The 20,874-nt window shown below is 38.4% G+C and overlaps 2 protein-coding genes across 7 annotated transcripts in view; both read right to left on the minus strand.

Annotated features, from left to right (window-relative positions):
- Positions 1–340: 340 nt before the first annotated feature.
- On the minus strand, positions 341–9,337 carry LOC118797670 (NLR family CARD domain-containing protein 3-like). Of its 3 annotated transcripts, XM_036556943.1 has the most exons (5): positions 9,234–9,337; positions 5,275–5,522; positions 5,045–5,092; positions 1,461–3,298; positions 341–1,281 (listed from the first exon to the last, which is right to left on the minus strand). In XM_036556943.1, the coding sequence occupies exons 4-5, from the start codon at positions 3,056–3,058 to the stop codon at positions 936–938; spliced, it is 1,944 nt and encodes a 647-aa protein (XP_036412836.1). In that variant the 5' UTR covers positions 3,059–3,298; positions 5,045–5,092; positions 5,275–5,522; positions 9,234–9,337; the 3' UTR covers positions 341–935. The 3 variants fall into 3 exon arrangements, with proteins under 3 accessions (XP_036412836.1, XP_036412837.1, XP_036412839.1); XM_036556944.1 differs by lacking the exon at positions 5,045–5,092; XM_036556946.1 differs by lacking the exons at positions 5,275–5,522; positions 9,234–9,337 and having other exon boundaries at positions 5,045–5,128.
- Positions 9,338–14,591: 5,254 nt separating this feature from the next.
- Positions 14,592–20,874, minus strand: part of LOC118797668 (NACHT, LRR and PYD domains-containing protein 12-like) — a 31,603-nt gene continuing 25,320 nt past the window's right edge. For 2 of the 4 annotated variants that reach the window (XM_036556937.1, XM_036556936.1), the window contains 6 exons: positions 19,877–20,050; positions 19,429–19,596; positions 18,513–18,686; positions 18,081–18,254; positions 17,939–17,985; positions 14,592–15,780 (listed from right to left, as the gene is read on the minus strand). In XM_036556937.1, coding sequence (XP_036412830.1) covers positions 15,299–15,780; positions 17,939–17,985; positions 18,081–18,254; positions 18,513–18,686; positions 19,429–19,596; positions 19,877–20,050 — 1,219 coding nt within the window. In that variant the 3' untranslated portion in view covers positions 14,592–15,298. Of the gene's footprint in view, positions 17,986–18,080; positions 18,255–18,512; positions 18,687–19,428; positions 19,597–19,876; positions 20,051–20,874 lie in introns of all 4 variants that reach the window. The other 2 variants (XR_005005961.1, XM_036556940.1) reach the window with 2 other exon arrangements.

Here is a 20,874-nt window from a genome sequence, read left to right on the forward strand (position 1 = left end):
TTAGTTGATTCAATTTAATTTTTAACTTTTTCTATCCATCTTTAACTTGCTCTGCTGCATTTTAAATTTTCACCTTTATTGTAATTCTGAGTTACAATAGATATCATTAAATACATATCATTTTTAATGCAGGATTGCGCTAGAATTCTTATGTTATTCATCCCTCAGAATCTGGCTACCTTTTGATGAGTTCTTATGTAGCTTATTTTGGTATACCTGACTCTTCCTGGCCTATTTACTGCTCCACTGATTAACTGCTTTTACTGCTGGAAATGTATGGCCCTAATCACATTCATCATATAACTTACATTACCTGTTCAATTTGTGGTGATGATGAGAACTGCATGTGTAATTGTGTATATGTTTTTGCATGTAAATTAAGACTGGTGCAAGTGAATTTTTTTCCAAATTAGCCAAAGTTGGCTATTTTTTCCAATATGTTAATCTCAGCAAATAAAAAATTGTTCACAAAACTTTCACAGAATAATGCCATATTTAAGTTTGTTCTCACTCAGAAAATCAACAAAACATGCAATTAGACCAGGAAGTTAGAACTTTTGCACATTGATGTTGATTTTTAACTGTTTCTTAAATTGTCTGATGGAATCTTATCCTTCCTTCTAAACAACTAAATAACAGTGTTCCCATTGTCTTAGTATACATAAAACTAAATAAATAAATGTAGAAACAAAATATCTCACAGCATACATCACCAAAACAAGCAGGAATGCATTCGGACAGCGGCAGGCCTGTTGTCTAGGCTTTCACACATGTAACAGTCAACATCTCATCATTTTCACTAAATCTGGCTCTAAATATGTTGATTCATTTGAGTGACACATCACAACTATGTACAGTAAACTACAGTAGCTAAACAATTTGACAACTTGCCATGGTTTAAAATGTCAGTGGTTTGATGCAGTGCTCTGGAGATACTACCATTCTGCACTTGACCAAGGCGTGTAAATGAGAATGGTGTGACTTACCCCAGTAGTTGTTCTCTTAATGGAATCCAGGAAATCATTACAGAGGGGCTGAATATCACCAGACATGAAATTTAACCAGTGAAATTCACCCATTTGTGGTATGATTGATAGGTTTACATGGCTGAGGTTAAGTGACTGAAGTCTAGAGCTCCTCAGTGCACAACAAAGAGACGTTAACTGAGCACCGGTAAAGTTATTGTGACTGAGGTCAAGCTCTATCAGATGTGAGTCAGGTGACTTAAGAGCTGAAATTAAAGTATCCAAGGTCGTTGAGATTATCCAGCATTTCACCAACCTATAGATAACACCATACAATAGTTATCGAAATGTAATCTTCTAAACGTATGTACTGAACTGGAAAACAATACAGTATGGAAAATGGAACAATGAAAAACAGAGACTGGAGATTGAAGATTGGAGATATTGTAACCAACAATAATTTTAATTAATTAATTAGATATTTTCAATACTCACAAAACTTTCTTGAAGTATTGAAGGACTGAAATCAGTCGTTCTTGACCCGCGGGGATAGAGCACAGTTTCCCGACATTAAGCTCCTCATGTACAGCTCCTGACACCTGGACGAGGTGAGCGAGCACTGAGCACTGTGCAATGGAGAGTTGATCTTCAGCACTGTTGCTTGATGACAGGAGCTTCTGCATTTCCTCTTCAAAAGAGTAGTCCCTCAGTTCAGCCAGGCAGTGGAGCAGATTTATGCATTGAGGATGTGGGAAGCTTTTCTTCTTATTCCTAATTATGTATTTGATATACCTTATGGTCTTCTGGATGTTTTCCTCACTATGCTCTGAAGCACCTATGAGCTGACTCAGTGAGTTCTGACTGTAATAAAGAGATAGGCCAAGAAGAAAACGAAGGAAAAGATCCAGATGTCCATCATGACTCTTCAAAGCATTGTCCAAAGCAACCCTGAACATATCATGTAAAGTGTTCTGCTGCTGAGGGTTTACATCAAACTCCTCTGTGTTGAGAGTATCAGCTGACGTTCGATCATGTGGCAGTTGACTATCTTGGACTGGATGGAATTTTGGAATACCTAAGCAGGTGTATGAGTTCAGAAAGTAAAGGGCAGCAAGAAACTGTTGAACACCTGAATGCAGAAACCTGTAACAATTCAGGTCCGCTATCATCGGCTTCTCTTCTCTCAGGACGAACTTCAAAACTTGAGAGTGCTTAGCCTCTTCACTGATTGCAATGCCATAATGCAACAGCATTTTCTCAGCAATCACAGCATTGTCTCTAAGGTGATTGAAAGCTAACTCCCCCAGTGCAACAATAGTCTGTTCATCTGAATGAGACAATTTGACTGGTCTTGCCTCGTTGATGTCTTCAGCTTTGTTAAGCACAAAGCAGCTGTATATTTCAGTCAATGTTTTGGGAAGCTCTCCACTGACAGGGTTACCTATCATTTTTTCAAAGACTGTTGCTGTGATATGACAGAAGAACGGTATGTGACACATGACGTAGAGGCTCCTGAATGACTTAATGTGTAAGATGATTTCATTGGCTTGATCCTGATCACTGATTCTCTTCCTGAAGTGCTCTTCTATCTGCAGGTCATTGAATCCCTGTATTTCTGTTACTCGGTCAAAGTGTTGAGTGGTGGTGTCTTTGGCTGCTGCTGGTCGGGTGGTTATCCAGATGTGAGCAGAGGGAAGCAGCTTACCATTAATGAGATCTGATATCAGCTCACCTACAGATGATTTCATGCCCTTATCATAAAGTTTCTCACTCTTGAAAAACTCTCTGTTTTCATCCAGACCATCCAAGATGAACACAACTTTGCACTCTTTATACATCTTTAAGTTCAGATCCTCAAGCTCAGGGTAGAATCTGCATAAAAGTACATGAAGATTGTATTTATCATCCTTAATCAAGTCCAGCTCCCAGAACGGAAGCAGAAGCATGAAGTCCACATCTTGATTGGCTTTGCCTTCTGCCCAATCAAAGATGAACTTCTGCACAGAGAAGGTTTTTCCAATGCCGGAAATGCCTTTAGTCAGCACCGTTCTTGGGGTACTGTCTGTTTTCGGATAAAGGCCTGAAGATGTCATCGGAGTTCACTGTCTTGTTTTGAGGTATTTGATTCAGAGATGCCTTTTCAATTCTCCAAATTTCATTCTCTGTCTCCGTCTCTCCACCCTCTGAGATGTAGTGCAGAGGTTGAATCAAGTCATGTATTGTGCTGTAATGTACTGTATTTTTCTCTGCAATATCACCCAAGATGGTTTTCAGCTTTGTCTTCAAGCTGAGTTTTAGTTTCTGCTGAACTTGGCGCACAGAATCCCAATCCTCTGTAAGTATAGATTACAAAATAAAACTGAAATCTGTCATGTGTGTTCATACTATGTAATATACTTCAACTGAATACGTTATAATTATATATTATAAACAACAATGAAGCCTCTAATTTTATGATTTTCTGAGTCTACTTACCCTTACTTAAATGTTTTTCTGTGTCTTCTGGAGAAAGAAGATAAATGTCAGTAAATGGGAGGATTTTTGAACCAATAATAATGTATTTTACAACCTACTATACCTATACCTATTTTACAACCTACTTTACAATCTACTATGCGCATTCTCAGTTGTTCTAGGAAAACACTAAAAGAACGTGTTTTTCTTTTTGAAGCGGTTTAAAATAATGTTGTTGGGTTTTTTTTATGGTGAAATGTGTGCTTTGAACATAAAAATTACCTCCTAAAGACAGAGCTTAGTACAAGATAAAATTTCTTTCTACTGCGATGCAGTATTCTCCAGTAGGCAGGCAGACAACTCATCAATAAATAGATAGTTGTGAATAGACAGTTGTAGCATATTATTTTGTGAGTTCAGACCATACTTTCAACATGGTGGTAGCATGAGGGAAAACTGTGGGAGTTCTGGGGAGCGTCTGCCTGTAGCTAAAAGGCCACACTTCCCTTCATAGCTGTAGTTGGACTGATGTAGGGTTGAGGAACAGGGAGGAGATGGAGTGATGGTGGGGACTGTGAATGATTTGTCACAGGAACGGAAGGTGAGGATGAGAATTTATAGGGCGTTAGATTGGAAGAAGTAAGGGTTTCAGCCATGCTCCTCCCTCCAACTTCAGTTATAACATAACTACATTTTGTGAGTTCAGACCATGCCTTCAACATGGTGGTAGATTGAGGGAAAACAGAGTGAGGGAGGGGGGTGAACTCTGAGAACTTGGGCTGGAGTTCTGTGTAGCTTCTGCATGTAGTCAGAAGGCCAGACCCCTAAAAACTCCAGGATGAACTCAGAAACTATCCAGAAATCTGTTTTTAAGAGCTGATTCTGAAGTGACAACACTGTAGCAGCCTGGGTGGAGCCTTGGTATGACTTTATGCCAGTGGAATACGGAGGAGCTGGATTCAGAATCAGACTGGTCAGACAGTGTAGCGTTTGGGTATCGTTTGGGTATGTGAGGCATAGTATATTTAGGTAGTTTAGCCAAGGCAGAAAAGAGGTCTAATTACATTGTCCCTTTACTTGGTGCTTGGAGTTGTTTTGCTATTAAGGTTGTAAGATGAGAAGAAAAATGGAGCAGATGAATTTGATTCAGTGTGACATGGTGGCATGCTGCTGAACAGACTCTGAACCCCCTCTGAACCCCTGATGAGCAAGCCAAGGGTAACAGTGGAAAGGAAAAACTCCCTGTGAGGGAAGAAACCTTGAAAAGGAACCAGGACTCGACAGGTGAACCCATCCTCCTCTGGTCAACACTGGATTGTCAAGATTGTGTTAAACGTGGCAGGCAAAGAGGTAAAATTCTCCTTTGACTAAGCTATGGACACGTTACTAGCTATCAACCTAATTAAGTTAATGCTAAAAATATTTGCGAATTTTTTACATTTTATATTTCATTGAACTGTGTCATGGTTGTGAAACTGGAAGTTGTCTGCTCAGTACAAGCCTAAGGAAGGTAAATATTAAGCAGTATCTTACATTAAAAGCACACATTTCAACTTTCCAAAACCTTGGAACAATATTTTTGAGAAAAAATGGTATTGGACAATGATGCGTGCAGTCTAAATTACCTATACTAGGGGCTCCATCTGATGTTGATGGGATCTGTTGATCATTTGCTGATAGACAACACCCCCCAACACACACACATACACACACACACACACATACACACACACACACACACAAAAGAAAGAAAATGAATGATTCAAATACAAGATTCTCTTCATACCTTTTTATTAGGGCAGTAAAAAAGACAGAAAAAACTTAGTTGGAAACAAAATAAGAAAACCTTACTTACCTGCTGAGTGCATAATAGTGATGTTGAGAGGACCTACAATGTTGGAGTTAATCACTTGAGGTGCAATAGCAACCCCCGCACTGTGAGCTGTGATGGTAGAGCTGTAAGAGATCACTTCAGGTGGAAAGGTTGAAGCTGAAGAAGGTACTTGATATTCCATTGTAAAGCCTTAAGACACAGTCTGAGCCAGGGTCATGAGCTTAGGCACTCCTCTGCTAACATAATATCAGCATCTCTTAAGTGAAAACCTAAAATAAAATATAGTTTTAATAATTTCAAATATTTAAAACATGTCTGGTGTGAATGAAATTCCAATCTGAATCTGAAATAAACTTTTAATGATTTGAAATTTGGTCTGAATATAAAATAATATGCTCACAATTTGAATTTTGTTCTAAAGCTAAAATAACTTTTTAATGATTTAAATTTTGGTCTTAAAATAAAATAATCTGCTTATAATTTGAATGTTGGTCTCAATCTAAAATAACCTGTTAATGATTTGAATTTTGGTCTAAAGCTAAAATAAACTGTTCATTATTTGAATTTGGTTTCAATCTAAAATAATCTGCTCATAATTAGAATTTTGGTCTCAGTCTAAAATAACCTGTTAGTGCCTTGTATTTTGGTCTGAACATACAACTCCATTTCCAAAAATGTTGGGACGCTGTGCAGAATGTAAATAAAAATAGAATGCAATGATATGTAAATCAAGTAAACCATAAAGGTTTAAAAGGAAAATACTAAAGGTTTTAAAGGAAAATGCTTCAAAGACCACATATCAAATGCTAAAACTGAGAAATTGTATTGTTTTTTGAAAAATGTATGCCCATTTTGAACTTGATGGCAACAACACTCTGTAAGCATTTGGGAACTGAGGAGACACTGCCGTAGTGTAGAAAGTGAAAAGTTTTCCAATTCTTGCTTGACGTAGGATTTCAGCTGCTGAGCAGTTCGGGGGCTCATTTGTCATATTTTTAATTTAATAATGTTTGGACTGCAGGCCGGTCAGTTTAGCACCCAAACTCTTTTAATATGGAGCAATGCTGCTGTAATACATGCAGAATGTGGTTTGACATTGTCTTGCTGAAATAATCAAGGCCCTCCCTGAAAAAGACGTTGTCTGGATGGCAGCGTATGTTGCCAAAACATGTATATATCGTTCAGTATTAATGATGCCTTCACAGATGAGCACATCACCCATGCCATGTACACTAATGCCCCCCTATACCATCATGAATACTGGCTTTTGATCTGTGCACTGATAACAAGCCGAGTGGTCTTTAGCCTGGAGGGCACAGTGTCCATGATTTCCAAAAAAAAATTTTATATGTTGATTTGTCGGACCACAGGACACTTTTCCACGTGTGTGGAATTGTTGCACTATTTGATCGTGCAGTCTTTCACAGAGTGGTGAACCCCTCCTCATCTTTACTTCTGAAAGACTCAGCCTCTCTGAGATGCTCTTTTATAACCAATCATGTTACTGACCTGTTGCCAATCAACCACCAGGGTTTTTTTTAGCGTTACACAACTTTACCAGCCTTTTGTTGCCACCGCCCAACTTTTTTGGAACTTGTTGTTGTTGGCATCAAATTCAAAATGGGCAAATATTTTTCAAAAAACAATAAAATTTCTCACTTTGAACATTTGATTTGTTGTCTTTGTACTGTTTTCAATGAAATCCATCCATCCATCCATCATCTAAACCGCTTATCCTTCTGGGTCGCGGTGGGGTGCTGGAGCCTATCCCAGCTGTCATTGGGCGGAAGGCAGGATACACCCTGGACAGGTCGCCAGTCCATCGCAAGGCAGACAGACAGACATACACATTCACACACATACTCACACCTAGGGGCAATTTTAGCACGTCCAATTGGCCTGACTGCATGTTTTTGGACTGTTGGAGGAAACCGGAGTACCTGGAGGAAACCCACGCAGACACGGGGAGAACAGGAAAACTCCACACAGAAATGCCCCTGGTCACCTGGCCGGGAATCGAACCCAGGCCATTCTTGCTGTGAGGCGACAGCGCTACCCACTGCGCCACCATGCCGCCGTTTTCAATGAAATGCAGGGTTTAAATAATTTGCACATAATCGTATTTTGTTTTTATTTACATTTTGCAAAGCATCCTAATTGGGGTTGTGAAATAAACTTTTCATGACTTGAATTGTAGTCAAAATCTAAAATAAACTGCTCAGGTTGTGAATTTTGGTCTGATTGTAAAATATTCTGTTAGTCAGTGCTGGCTCTACCTAATAAGCATCATAAGTGGCTGCTTAGGGCCACACAGCCACCAGTAGGCCGCCTAACAACTTCTGTGTTATTACTGTACCATTATGTTGTCCAAGACTCTTGAGTGAGAAGAAAAGGCTGACAAATAAATAAATAATAAATAAATAAAAAAAATTGGGCACCTGCTAGAGACACTTATTCTGTCACATACTGTCTTCTGCATTGAGGCCAAGGGCTGCTACTCACATTGGGGTGAAAAAGCTTAAAGATGAGAATTTGTTTGTGGTGTTAATATTATGTTTCGGCTTGTACTTTCACAACAAGACATAGCCGATCTGGGGTCTGTCATCACGGTTAAATCCTACAAAGCCTAAAGTTTGCTGGGTAAGAAAGAATTACTGCATCATGAGACACAGCCCTGGATCTAGAATGCTGAGAAGATTATCTGTAACTTATAAGAATCCCAAACATCCAACCATCAGCAATAAAATTAGCTTAAATTTCTATAAAATAAATGTATATAATTGACAGATTGTGGTAGCCATTGTCATTAGTTAGCCTCTAACTTTACAGTACATTAGCCAGCAAAGTGGGCCCCCCCCTCCACAATCCTGCAGCCAGCCCAGCTGTTTATTATTTAGATTCTGGTCTAAATTTGAAATTTGTTCATGATTTGAATTTTGGTCTGAATCTAAAATAAGCTGTTCATGACTTGAATTTCAGGTTTATAATATGGTAATGATTTGAATTTAAAGATGTTAGCATGTTATAATATAATTTCTGTGGTTAATTATTACTTTCATTGTTAATGAACAATGAAAGTAATAATTAACCAAACACACTTGTATTGGGCCTATTTGTGTGCTTTTGGGGGGTAAACAACAAAAGTGTTTTAGGCCACAACTGTTTCTTAAAATGGTACCACAACAAAAACACACGCAGTGAAATAAGGTGGTGACTTCCTGGTTATGCAGTGTTGGTTGCAAATAGAAAGGACTGAATAACAAAGTTGTAATACAGTGATAACTACTCCAAAAGGTTTATTGCTGTCAGTAGAGTACGCACAGTTTGCTAGTGCTAACTAGCATTTAGCTTGATATACAAAATGCAGATTTTTTTTAATGTAGATTTTTATGCAATGCAATTCAGCAATATATTCATACAGTTGCTGCTTATTAAATTGATGGTGTATTTAAAGCACTGCATAAACTTTAAGCATGTCAGAATGTTCCGTTTTTGTGTTCTCATTTCTGACCCACATCCCATAACTCCCCCCAACCTCCACCACCCCCCAAAATCACTCCCATGCCTTTGGATGTGTGTATTTAATATTTAGTGTTTACTTTTTTCAAATAAAAAGTATAACAGGTTAAATGATAACTGAAAATGTGTCTTCAGTATTTGACCCGCCCACATAAAAAACTCAACAGTTCACTAGAATCACTAGAACTATCCTCCACACGTACAATTGAGAGATGATCACATGTATGATATTTGGAATGTGTTATTTAAGGAGAAATTTTGCTGTTTTTTTCTGTATAAGGAGAATTTTTACTTTGCTGTAGTCTGGAAAACAAATGGGAAACATTTGCTTTCAGCTCCTGCACATCCTGGTTTCTCATCCTGGTTGCCCTGACACCTTTCTTTCATTTTGACATGACAGATAAAGATATAACTAAACAAAGTCTCCGAAATACACATAGGTTATTCGAAATATTACTTACCTTTCTAATCGTTCCACTGATATGTGTAGGTGTATCTTGGCTCCACCTCCCCCTGAAGCAAATGCAGAATTACTTTCAACAGCCTTTCCCAAACCGGTTCCTCCACAAACACCTGACTCCATATGAAGTTACACTCACAGTGGAGGCCACTCCTGATTAACCCCTTAACCGTCCAGGAGGTGGGTCATAAGAGTTACTCCAATAAATCATTATCTCTGGCTATAATCAGACTTACACAGAACTTAACATGTGCCAGAATGAGAAAGTCAACAGAGCTGTAGGCATATGTTTCTGATTCTGCCATTCTAATCTAATCCAGATGAAAAAGGCAAACAAATGACTAACAATTTACAGTATAAGCTGCTGTTAGATGATTGCTTCAGTTCAAAATGGTCACTCAAGGAAGAAAAGTTAGTGTAGCATTGTGACTGTGCACTGATGAACTGTTACTTTTCACTCCATTTTGAGTGTGTCAAGTCCCGTGTTTTATATGTGCTTGCAACCCAGCAGCTTCGCAGACTATGTGCGATGATAGCACGTCACGTCAGTAACCGCCACAGGACATAAAAATTGTATTGGGCAAGCAACAGAAACATTGAAACATTTGCGACATCGCCAAGTGAAAACAGTGCCTAGAGGTGGCCAAGTCACATGACCCAAATGAAGCTTCATTACAGCCAGTGGTGTAGTCTAGTTGTAGTGGGTATTCATATTTTGTCATACAATTGCGCTGCCACTGTTTTGGTAGGCAACTTGAAGTTCACTCTGGAGCACAGTGGCAGTTTGTTATGAGATAACAAAGCCATAACTGATCCAGCAAAGGCAGTAAAATGTTTTTTTGCATCACTCAGTTTAAAACTAGTTCTAAAGCACATTATTTTATTTAATTTGATGTGATGCTGTAGTAGATAACAATTAAAAGCTACAATCTAAATGGCTGAGATTTCCTGCTGCATTACTTCTGCAGCATCCCAAACCACATACTAGCTCACTGAATACTATGCAAAAATAGTGCATATCCTAGATATCCTTAGAAGTGCACTCATTAGTGTAGCAGGTGAAGCACAGAAGTGTGTGGTTTGGGATGCAATGTTAGATCAGCCAGTGAGATGTGTTCAACAGTCCAGCAGCTCCAGTGGATGATTACAGCTCTACTGAGCTGCTCGTTAGCTGATCATTAAACATCTCCATGAGAAAATGTTTGAGATGTTTCCTGATTACAGAGCATTTATTGAGGTAAATTAATGTGTTTATTAAGGTATATTAATGTTGGCTTCATATTTGCTAGCTTCTTGTTTGAAGACACCTTAAATGTAGCTGCAGCACCATTTAAGGTCGAATGGGAAGTTTGCATAAGGAGCTGGCAAATAAGAATCTTCAGCTGTGTATGAATGTACTATTTTAGAGCTTTGGCAGTTTTGATGGCCACTTTTATCAGTTTTTGTAAAATCTCATGCATTGGAATGCTCTGAACTCTGGAGACATGCAGGTTATATGGATCCAGTCCATCAATTTAGCTTATCTTCTCCCTGTAGCATTTTCTGGAGACGCATCTAAAGGGTCTGAAACCAGGCATTAAATGTTCTGCTCAAATTAGAAGACCACCATTAGCTTGTACTGAGTGGAGAATATATTTAGGGTCTGGTAGAAGTTTACTACCTCTATCCAATAAAATTAAATTTTTACTGGACTGGAACGTATCGTAATTTTGCAGTAATAGCAATTAGAGTAACAGAGTAATTAGAGAGTATGACAAATAAAATAAACAGTAAGAACTGAAGGTATAATTTCCCTATAATTAATTCACTTTTCCGGAATGTGGACCATGCTTAGGGAGATATATGGAACAGTGCTCTTTAACCTTGAGCTTTATAACACTGAGAACTTTAGCTTACTTTCAAAACAGCTGCTGTTACATAATTGCTTCAGTTCAAAATGTCCACTCAAGAAAAAAGTCAGTGAAGGCTTACTCCAAGAAACAAGAAATAAAAAGAGTAAAAAAAAATGTTATTTGGGTACCCAAAATAAAAATAAAAAAAAAGTCAAAAATGTGTACTTACCTGGATAGCAGCATATATCGGTCCGCTGGCTTGATAAGGTCGGCATCCCACTGACTGTTAAAGTATAACTAAAGAAACGAAGGAAGGAAAAATCAGTAAATTGGACTATAAGTGGAAAATAAGCGAGGATAAGTGGAATTTTGTCTAATACTCTGCTTAAACACTGGTGGGCCGCCAGGAAAACGCTGAGCAAAAGGCCAGTGGACCACCAGCTTTGCCATCAGTGGTCCACTGTCCTCTTGCTATCAGGGTAAGTGATCCAGGTCAGTGTAAGGACAGATCCAGAGGTCGACTGATCAATTGGTCGATCGATCTCTCTTTCGCTCTCTCATCATTCCAGTGAGAGGAGCGAAGAGTGAATCTTTAGCCATACAACTGAACTCTGGGGTGAACAGAGGCCCTCCGAGATTATCAAACGTTCAATATTTACGACTAAAAACGTTCACGAGTCCTGCAGTGTGAGACGATCAGAGATTAACTCAAAGAGTGATTCAAACAGCCAATCAGAGAGCTGGAAGAACGGAGATGTGCATGAACAGCACAGAAGAGTCAGAGGAGCTGTGTGTAAACACACACACAGATATGAGCCGATATCATGATTATAACATTGATCCATATCAGGTCACTGTCTTTACAGTTTCATGACAAAAAGACAAGAAATTCTGTGACAAACTGAGGTTAAGTTTGTGATGCTCTCTGTTTTAGAAATCTGTTAAGATTTTAAAAGTTGTGTAGGGAAAGCCCAGCCTAATGCGGATCCAGGAAGCACGGCACCAATCTAGCAGGAGAACCAGTAAACAGAATTAAAGGTAGAAGGTATCTGGAGCTGGCTGCGGTCTATCTGTCCTGTCCTCTCCTCTTGCTAAACCAAACTCAATCAATCTTTAGGCTTATTAGTGTTGAAGCAACAAGCATATATGAGTAAAAATATGAAGTGTCCAAATATTGTTAAACAAGCTTTAGTGTTGAAAACTAATACAACGCTTAATAAGTGTGCACTGGGGTGCACACAGATGCAGAGAATGCTCACCTAGCAGGAATATCAGTAAACGGAAAAAAATCTAGGAAGGTATCTGGAGCTGGCTCCTCTCCTCTCCTCACACTAAAACCTAAAAATCTGAACCAGGGACTGTGTCAGCAGGAAGTGAAACTGCAGTAAATTTCTTAAGGGCCAGCACCTACTTAATGAACAATACTAAGCCTGACTGAATTACCGCGGGGTTACACGTCCACGTAACTTTATGTTTTTCGTGGTCATTCTATTTTGCTCACAGTCAGAGTTAAGGTGCCTACACATTAGAGACTGACACAGTGTCAGAAACGCAGTCCCCCAGTGTATTTCATTAGGACGCTGCATTAGCTCTGTCGGACTGGAAACGTGCCTGTATGCAGTGAAACATGCTCCATTGAGCGTTGAAAAAGTTCAAGCCATTTTAACAACAGATTCTGACATGGAGGCACATCAACTAATAGAAGCATGGATGGGCGGGCACAGGCATATGACGATTGAAAATCCAAGATGGAGGACAGGCTAATCGGTAGCAACACTGTTCTGTTCTATATGACTTTTTTGTCTTTGTGGCTGTTGTCTGCTTGGCTCTGTATGTGACCATCATCAAAAATTTCTTTTGAAGGTCCATATTTCTTCTTTTCTGGTTCTGGTTCTGTTTCCTGCTGGATTTCAAACTGTACGAACTCCACCCTGCTCCAGCTGTGTACACGCCTTCAAGACAGACAAGATCTGCATGCATCTGTGTCTACTCCTCCGTCCTTGCGTTGTTTAGTGTGTACGGCTCGCCTACCAAAATGGTGACAGGGTCTTTTTAATGATGCAATCAAATTCTATGAATACTGTGACGAGCTGTTGGCCAGATAAGCTTAGATAGCACATTGTACCATACTTAAAACACTTACCTACTTACAGGTGGCAGCAGTAATGTGGTCGCTGTAATGGACTGTAATCTATACATTGCTCTAGATCAGATTTCTATATGGGAGTAGCAGGTGTGGCAGATTGGGGTTCAAACTGCAGTTCACAGGAAGGTAGATCTCAAGGTCCAGCATTGGTGACCATTGCTGTAGGACATCAAGCATGAAGTTGAAAATTAACATCCAGAATGCCTCATATTTGAAAAGTGATCAAACCTTGAGAAAGATAATTAGATCATTAAAGTAATATTTTTTATTACATGACTCATTTTTAAATGTTAAATATCTAAAATCTACATGCATAAATTATAAACTTAATAAAACCAATTATTAATACAACCCCATTTTCCCAAAAAAAGCTGGGATGCTGTGCAAAATGCAAATAAAAACAAAATGCAATGATGTGCAAATCACTGAAACCCTATATTTCATTGAAAACACTTCAAAGACAACAAATCAAATGTTGAAACTGAGAAATATTGTTTTTTGAAAAATATATGCCCATTTTGAATTTGATGCCAACAACAACAAGTTCTAAAAAAGTTGGGGCGGTGGCAACAAAAGGCTGGTAAAGTTGTGTAATGCTAAAAAAAACCCTGGTGGTTGATTGGCAACAGGTCAGTAACATGATTGGATATTAGAAAGCATCTCAGAGAGGCTGAGTCTTTCAGAAGTAAAGATGAGGAGATGAGGAGGTTCACCACCAGAAGAAACCAGATATAAACAGGATGAAGAAATGCTGCCACCTTCTCTGGGCCCGAGCTCATTCAAAATGGACTGAGTGGAAGTGGAAAAGTGTTCTGTGGTCTGACAAATCAACATTTGAAAATTTTTTTGGAAATCATGGACAATGTGTCCTCCAGACTAAAGACACTCAGCTTGTAATCAGTGCACAGTTCAAAAAACAGTATTCATGATGGTATAGGGGTGCATTAGTGCACATGGCATAGATGACGTGCACATCTGTGAAGGCATCATTAATGCTGAACGATATATACATGTTTTGGCATCATATGCTGCAGTCCAGACTTGTCACTTGACAGTATTTTCCTTTAAAAATATGGTTTAAATGATTTGCATATCACTGAATTGTACTTTATTTATTTACATTCTGCACAGTGTCCCAACTTTTTTGGGGTTATATAAAAAAATGATTCCAAGCTTTTAAACTGAAGAATTTATTCAGGTATTACCTGTTCCCGCACTGCTTCTTTCATCACAGAAACAGTGTTGTTTGTTTGTGCGCTATATTTTTGTTTTTAAAATCAGTGAGTGAATGAAAAAAGCAAATACATGATCTGTGTATGTTAATGCATAATGTTTATTTGCAACTTGTCAATTAAGCAGCTGCTTAGAGGAAACTGTCTAACACACACTGTCATTGATAATAGTACAAAAACTTCTAAAACATTAAGGATGCTGGTAAAAAAAACAAAGCATTGTAACAAAATGTAATAAAATGAATTGAGATGAATGTAAAATATACTGTATGTGTATATATAGTCACTGTCGGAACAATACCATGTTTCTCTAAAAAAAATCTTTACAGGACAATGAAAAACCTTCTTAATTTTGTATGTATGCAAAAATAAATTGTTTGTAACAGCTGTGAAAACAACACAAATTACAGTAAATCAAATAAAGCTTGTGAAATACATGTATAAGTACATACGTGAGTTACTGCCTGTTGAGGCCTGATACATTATAGCAATATGAACAAAAAGTTTAGTTTCCCCAGATCTGTCGTTTTGTTTGTGAAATAACTTAATCTTAAATCACATCCTATTCAAGACAAACACCAAACATACAGATATAAAGGTGCCAAACCACATCACACTTTGCAGATCTATTAAAATCAATAGCACACAAATACAGTAATCCTTGGTGTAATAGTCGTGTTTAGTACTAGTTAATGATCTAAGGATGTTAGTCCAGTACAAAAAACACATTAAAGTAGAAACATTAGGCATCTATCAGTGGGAGGCCAGGTCTAAGGCTACCTACATTCCTGAGAAACAAAAATCTGTCTTACTGATGTGTGGTTTAAAGTCCAAAGCCATGCCTAGCTTCCTCGCTTCAGTTTGGAGAGAATGGCTCTAGGGACTGGACTGAGACCATGGCAGATGTCTTTTGTAATTTTACATATGGATAAAGGGGCTTCCTGAATCTGTGGTGAAATGTGTACAGATGTGTCAGTTGATCTGATTTTGGAATCGGTTTCTGAACCTGATCAGACAGAATTCTGTAGAAGGACAGGGTGCCAGCTGGCCAGTCCAGATAGATTCCCACTGTCTGGGGGAGGGCGGGTGCATAAAGATCAACAACCATATATGGTTTCTTAGGATCGATCCTTAAAGGTATTTCAGAACGGTTTTGGTCAAAAGTGTAACACCCATTGACGCTTTTGTACTTCATTCCAAAATCAATTTCTGATGTCCATTCAACTTGCCAGTAGAATTTCCCCTGCTCACCACAAAAGCCACTGTCAACAAGATGTCCTTCCCACTTCTGAACATCGTCCTCACATGACAGTTCCCACTTTGCAAAGTAAGAGCCATCTGTAAAATAAATAAAAATGAGTAAAATGAATGTGGTTGGTGTAGTGTAGTGGGTGACACCACTGCCTGACAGACTGGGGTTTGATCCAATGCCTGGGCAAGCACCCTATGCTATACTAATAAGAGTCCTTAGGCAAGTTTCCTAACACTATGTTTGAACACCACCTTTGCCTACCTGTGTAAAAAATGATTAAATTGTAAGTTACTGTGGATAAGAGGGTCAGCCAAATGCTATAAATGTAAAACAGAAGGCACAATTTATTGGATGGTGAAAAGGCAATATTATGCTATTCATTCTCAGTCTGATATTTGCAAATCTTTCATGATTTTCTCTGGTGTTGGCATGGTGACAACAACTGAAGCAGCTGTGTCCCAGCAACTGGAACGTTTTGACAAATGTCAGAAGGATTATTTTGCCCTTTACTTTCTGTTAGCATCTCCAAAAGCAGCTCATCTGGGGCTAAAACTGAGTTACAGAAATCACAGCAATATGTGAAATCTTTCCTAATGTTCTAGCTGCTGAATAAGAGGGTGAAACTCTCCATGCTCTTTTTGGTTTTCCAAAATGGAATGTAGCCAGTTTTGTGACATTTTTTTTTTGCATTACAAACACACACACAGACACACACACACACATCTTCTAAGCTGCTTCTCCTTCTGGGTCGCGTTGGGTGCTGGAGCCTAACCCAGTGGAAGAAAGGATACACTCTAGACAGGTCGCCAGTCCATCGCAGGGCAGACAGACAGACATACACATTCACTCACACACTCACTCCTAGGGGCAATTTAGCATGTCCAGTTGGCCTGAATGCATGTCTTTGGACTGTGGGAGGAAACCGGAGTACCTGGAGGAAACACACGCAGACACGGGGAGAACAGGCAAACTCCACACAGAAACGACCCTGGTTGCCTGGCCGGGGAATCGAACCCAAATTTGTGTTCGAATATTGTGTGTTTTTGTACCGTTTATTCATGCCACAATCAATGTGTTACCACCTTTATTTTCAATTTATTACCATGAAGTGCATTTATGCATAAGCATGCCATCAGTTTCCACTGCTATATAAATAACCCACAACTTACAATAGCTTTCATTGCTATACTAAAAACCTACAACTCAAATTAACTTCCATTGCTATGCTAATAAACAACACTTCATATTAGCTTCTATTGCTATACTAATAACCCATAACTTAGATTAGCTTTCATTGCTGTACTAATAACCCACAACTCACATTGGCTTTCATTGCTATGTTAATAAACTACAACTCAAATTAGCTTCCACTGCTATGCTAATAACCCACAATTCAAATTAGCTTCCATTGCTTTGCTAATAACCCACAACTCAAATTAGCTTCCATCGTTGTATGAATAACCCACAACTTAGATTAGCTTTCATTGCTGTACTAATAACCCATAACTCACATTAGCTTCCATTGCAATGCTAATAACCCACAACTCACAAATGTATCAACACACTACACTAAATTACAGCTGCTAACTTGATGTGATCCCATTCAGGTTGGACTAATGTAATGCCTTGATACTTGGATGCTCTAGTAGTTGCGTAAACATGTCCCGGTTTATCCAAAATGCCACAGAGTTCCACTATGCTGGCTGCTAGTTCAGTGGAAAGGTTTGAAGTATCTTGCCCCACAAGAAGAATGGACTTTTGTATACAATCCAATTCACAATGCCTGCTTTGATCTCAAGAACATATAGTTAGTGTCACACCATATTTTTGCAAATGACCAAAGCTGGGTGAACTAATTAGCAAGGAAAAATAATGGCAATAAGAATCACGGGATGTATAGAACAATGGGCCTCATTCACCAGTATCTTGGTAAGTTTTTTCTTAAATTTGTTCTTAAGAAAGGTCCTAAGAAAAAGTCTATGTCGGGTTAATGACGTGTTCTTAAACGCAGTACTGTTGGCACCCTCGTGTGTGTAGTTTCTGGTCTTACCTAAGAAAAAATCCCAAATAAGAAAACAGTGATGAATGTCAGAATCTTTGTGAAAGCTGAGGAAGTGGGTTTTAAGAAGAAATGTCTTCTTAAGAATGTTTGCCGAATGAGGCCCAATGTTCCGGCTGTACTAGAACCTCAATACTTGGACAAAAAAGTAAGGAAAGTTTGCTGCATTTAATTAATATACTTACATTTTCTGATGCCTGGTTTCATTCTGTGCTCTCCACAGTTTTTTAGACTGCAGTTAACATGAGAGACAACAACACAAATTTAAATAAACTTTTGCCCAGATAACCTCTCACTCTCACCTACAGCCATAAATCTACAACATACTTAAGTGTCTCCAGTTTGCAGTGTGGGTCCTCCAGTCTAGCAGAGAGCACCTTCTCTCCTGATTCTCCTGGATGATTGTAGCTCAGATCCAGCTCTCTCAGGTGGGAGGGGTTTGAAGTCAGAGCTGAAGCCAGAGAAGAACAGCCTTCCTCTGTAATCATGCAACCAGACATCCTATTAAAAAAAGAAGAAGTCTGATCAGCTCAGCATATAATCAAACAATGTAGTATATGTACATGAACATGCCATTTATAAATGAACATGACAACAGAAAATACAAATTGAAGAGTGAAGAGTGACCACTTTGTTTGATTCCAAATCCTAGAACATTTGTAATTTCATTGGCACAAATCCTATGTATTGATGACATTGCAATCAATTTACTGAAAATATATTCAGACAACATTCAGAGATCTGGTACATGAATATGACCTTAGAATCTCCAGTTTACAATGTGAGCTCTTCAGTCCAACACAGAGCAGCTTCACTCCTGAATCCTGCAGGTCATTGTTACTGAGGTCCAGCTGTTTTAGTGCTGAAGAATCTGAGCTGAGAGCTGACACCAGGGCTTCACAACTATCTCCAGTTAGACCACAGTGGCCCAACCTGAAAAAAAGATATTTTAAACATTACATATTTATTGAAACAGACATTTTAGTAAGTGTCGCTAGCTTACCAATGTTACTTGCCCTACACTGTACAAAAAGAGTAAAAAGTTTGGCAGCAGATTGCCAGACAAAACCCATAACCAAACACTAATATTGTGTTTTCTCAATGATGGTAAAAATCTGTAAAATTACAGTTATTTTATTTCTTAGAAATGCTGCCTTTCAGTAGTTCAACTAGTTATTCTGACATACATTGTTTTACCATAATAATAGTAGCAACCATTAAACCATTCTTTGTAAATTCATATTCTATTTATGTAGTGACAACAGTATTAAAATACGGTATATGTATTTTACTTACATGCATTTAACATAAAAAACAGGTATTGACCATTACATTTTACAGTTTTTAACAGTGAAAATCCAGAACATGACAATCATAAATCCTGGAAATGCTTCATGTCAATGTTCCATGAATATCATTTACTACTGACTGTTGCATTTTTGGATTTCCTTGTACATTTAATACTGTATTTTTTGAGCAGTTTAGTGCTTGAAATGAAGGGAGTTTATCATCCCTGTACCCAACTATAATGACAGTGTGTCCCTAGCAGATATATGCACTAAAGAAGTGTCAGTGTTGGTACTGCAATGTGTTATGTGCTTCCTGACCAAACTGAATAATTAGTAAATAAAAACAGTTGTATTGAAAAAAGCAAAACAACCACATAAGTACACACCACAGTATTTGTAGTTGGTTTGGACGAGTCATTCCTCTACTGAGAAGTTTGATTCCAGAATCTCCAAATCTACAGCCATCCAAATGCAGCTCTCTCAGGCATGAGCGATGGAGAACCTTAGCCAATGTTGCACAGGATTTCTCTGTGATTTCACAGCAGTAACTTAAGCTGAAGAAAGAAAGGAAATTTTCTGAAAGTGCTCTACAGTTTATATTCCTAATGAGTATAATCTCATAATAATATTTTAAAGCAGTTGAATAACTGTTTGCATTTTGTTCTATTGAATTAGTATTTCTACAATTGTGATTATAGAGTAAAATGACCATTTTCTGGAGAAAAAACTAACCCTGAGAAAAGCAGTGTTGTTTGCAACTGTTCTTCACATTTAACCTATAACTTTTGAGCATAAGAACTATTTTTTCCCCTCAAAATTCAAACTATGGCACACCTAAGCTTCTCCAGGTCACATTTTGAATGTTCAAGTTTCTGATAGATGTTCTGAACTCCAGTGTCTGTCAGGTTGTTATAACTGAGATCCAGCTCTTTCAAGCCTGAGTTGGTTGATTGCAGAGCTAAGGCCAGGATTTCACAGCTGCCATCACTGAGATTGCAGTCCTTCAGCCTTAAAGAGAAATAATCTATCACATTGAGGTACTGAAAACATGTTTGTATAAAGTTTGTATAAATAACTGTATAAAGTTATTGACTATATATACATATATACACACATATATATATAGTAGTATTACATATATATGACAATATATGTAATACTACAAGTAAACAATAAGATAAAAAATAAAAACTCAATCCACAAAAATTAACAATATTAAAGATTCTGAATGAAAGCTAAATTATTTACACTGTAAGGATATTTTACCTGAATTTCACAGAGTATTGCACATGAGGTACTGACCTGTTACCCATGTGATGGTGAGAAGTTAACAATACAAACACTATAAATAGAAAAGCAAAAAATCTTTACACTATAGAGATATTTTGAAAATATTGCACATATATAATATTGATTATACTGCACACAGGAAATAGTAATGAATTCCACAGTTTATGTGCTGTAGGTGTGAGAGGTCTAATGGGGGGTGGAGGAGGTTCTACTGGGAGCAGTGCTGATTGTACAGTCTAACAGCAGCAGGAAGGAAGGACCTGCGATAGCGCTCCTTCACACACTTGGGGTGAAGCAGCCGGTCACTGAAGGAGCTGCTCAGTGCTGCCAGAGTCTCAGTCATGGGGTGGAAGCTGTTCTCCAACATGGACACTAGTCTGGCAAACATCATTCTGTCTAGGGTTAGGGTTAGAGCTGGCCCTCTTAATGCATTTGTCAAGTCTCTTCTGGTCCGCAGTTGAGATGGCTGATGCTACAACTGTGTCAAAGAAGGTCCTAAGGAGTGCCCCGTGCACTCCAAATGACCGCAGTTTCCTAATCCT

This window comes from Colossoma macropomum, unplaced genomic scaffold (assembly GCF_904425465.1).
Source record: "Colossoma macropomum unplaced genomic scaffold, Colossoma_macropomum, whole genome shotgun sequence".
Lineage (NCBI taxonomy): Eukaryota > Metazoa > Chordata > Actinopteri > Characiformes > Serrasalmidae > Colossoma > Colossoma macropomum.

Coding starts and splice junctions, on each gene's coding strand:
- LOC118797670 (XM_036556944.1), bottom strand. CDS start 3,058: ATGACATCTTCAGGCCTTTATCCGAAAACAGACAGTACCCCAAGAACG. Junction 1,282..1,460: donor CAATACTTCAAGAAAGTTTT/GTGAGTATTGAA, acceptor TGTTATCTATAG/GTTGGTGAAATGCTGGATAA.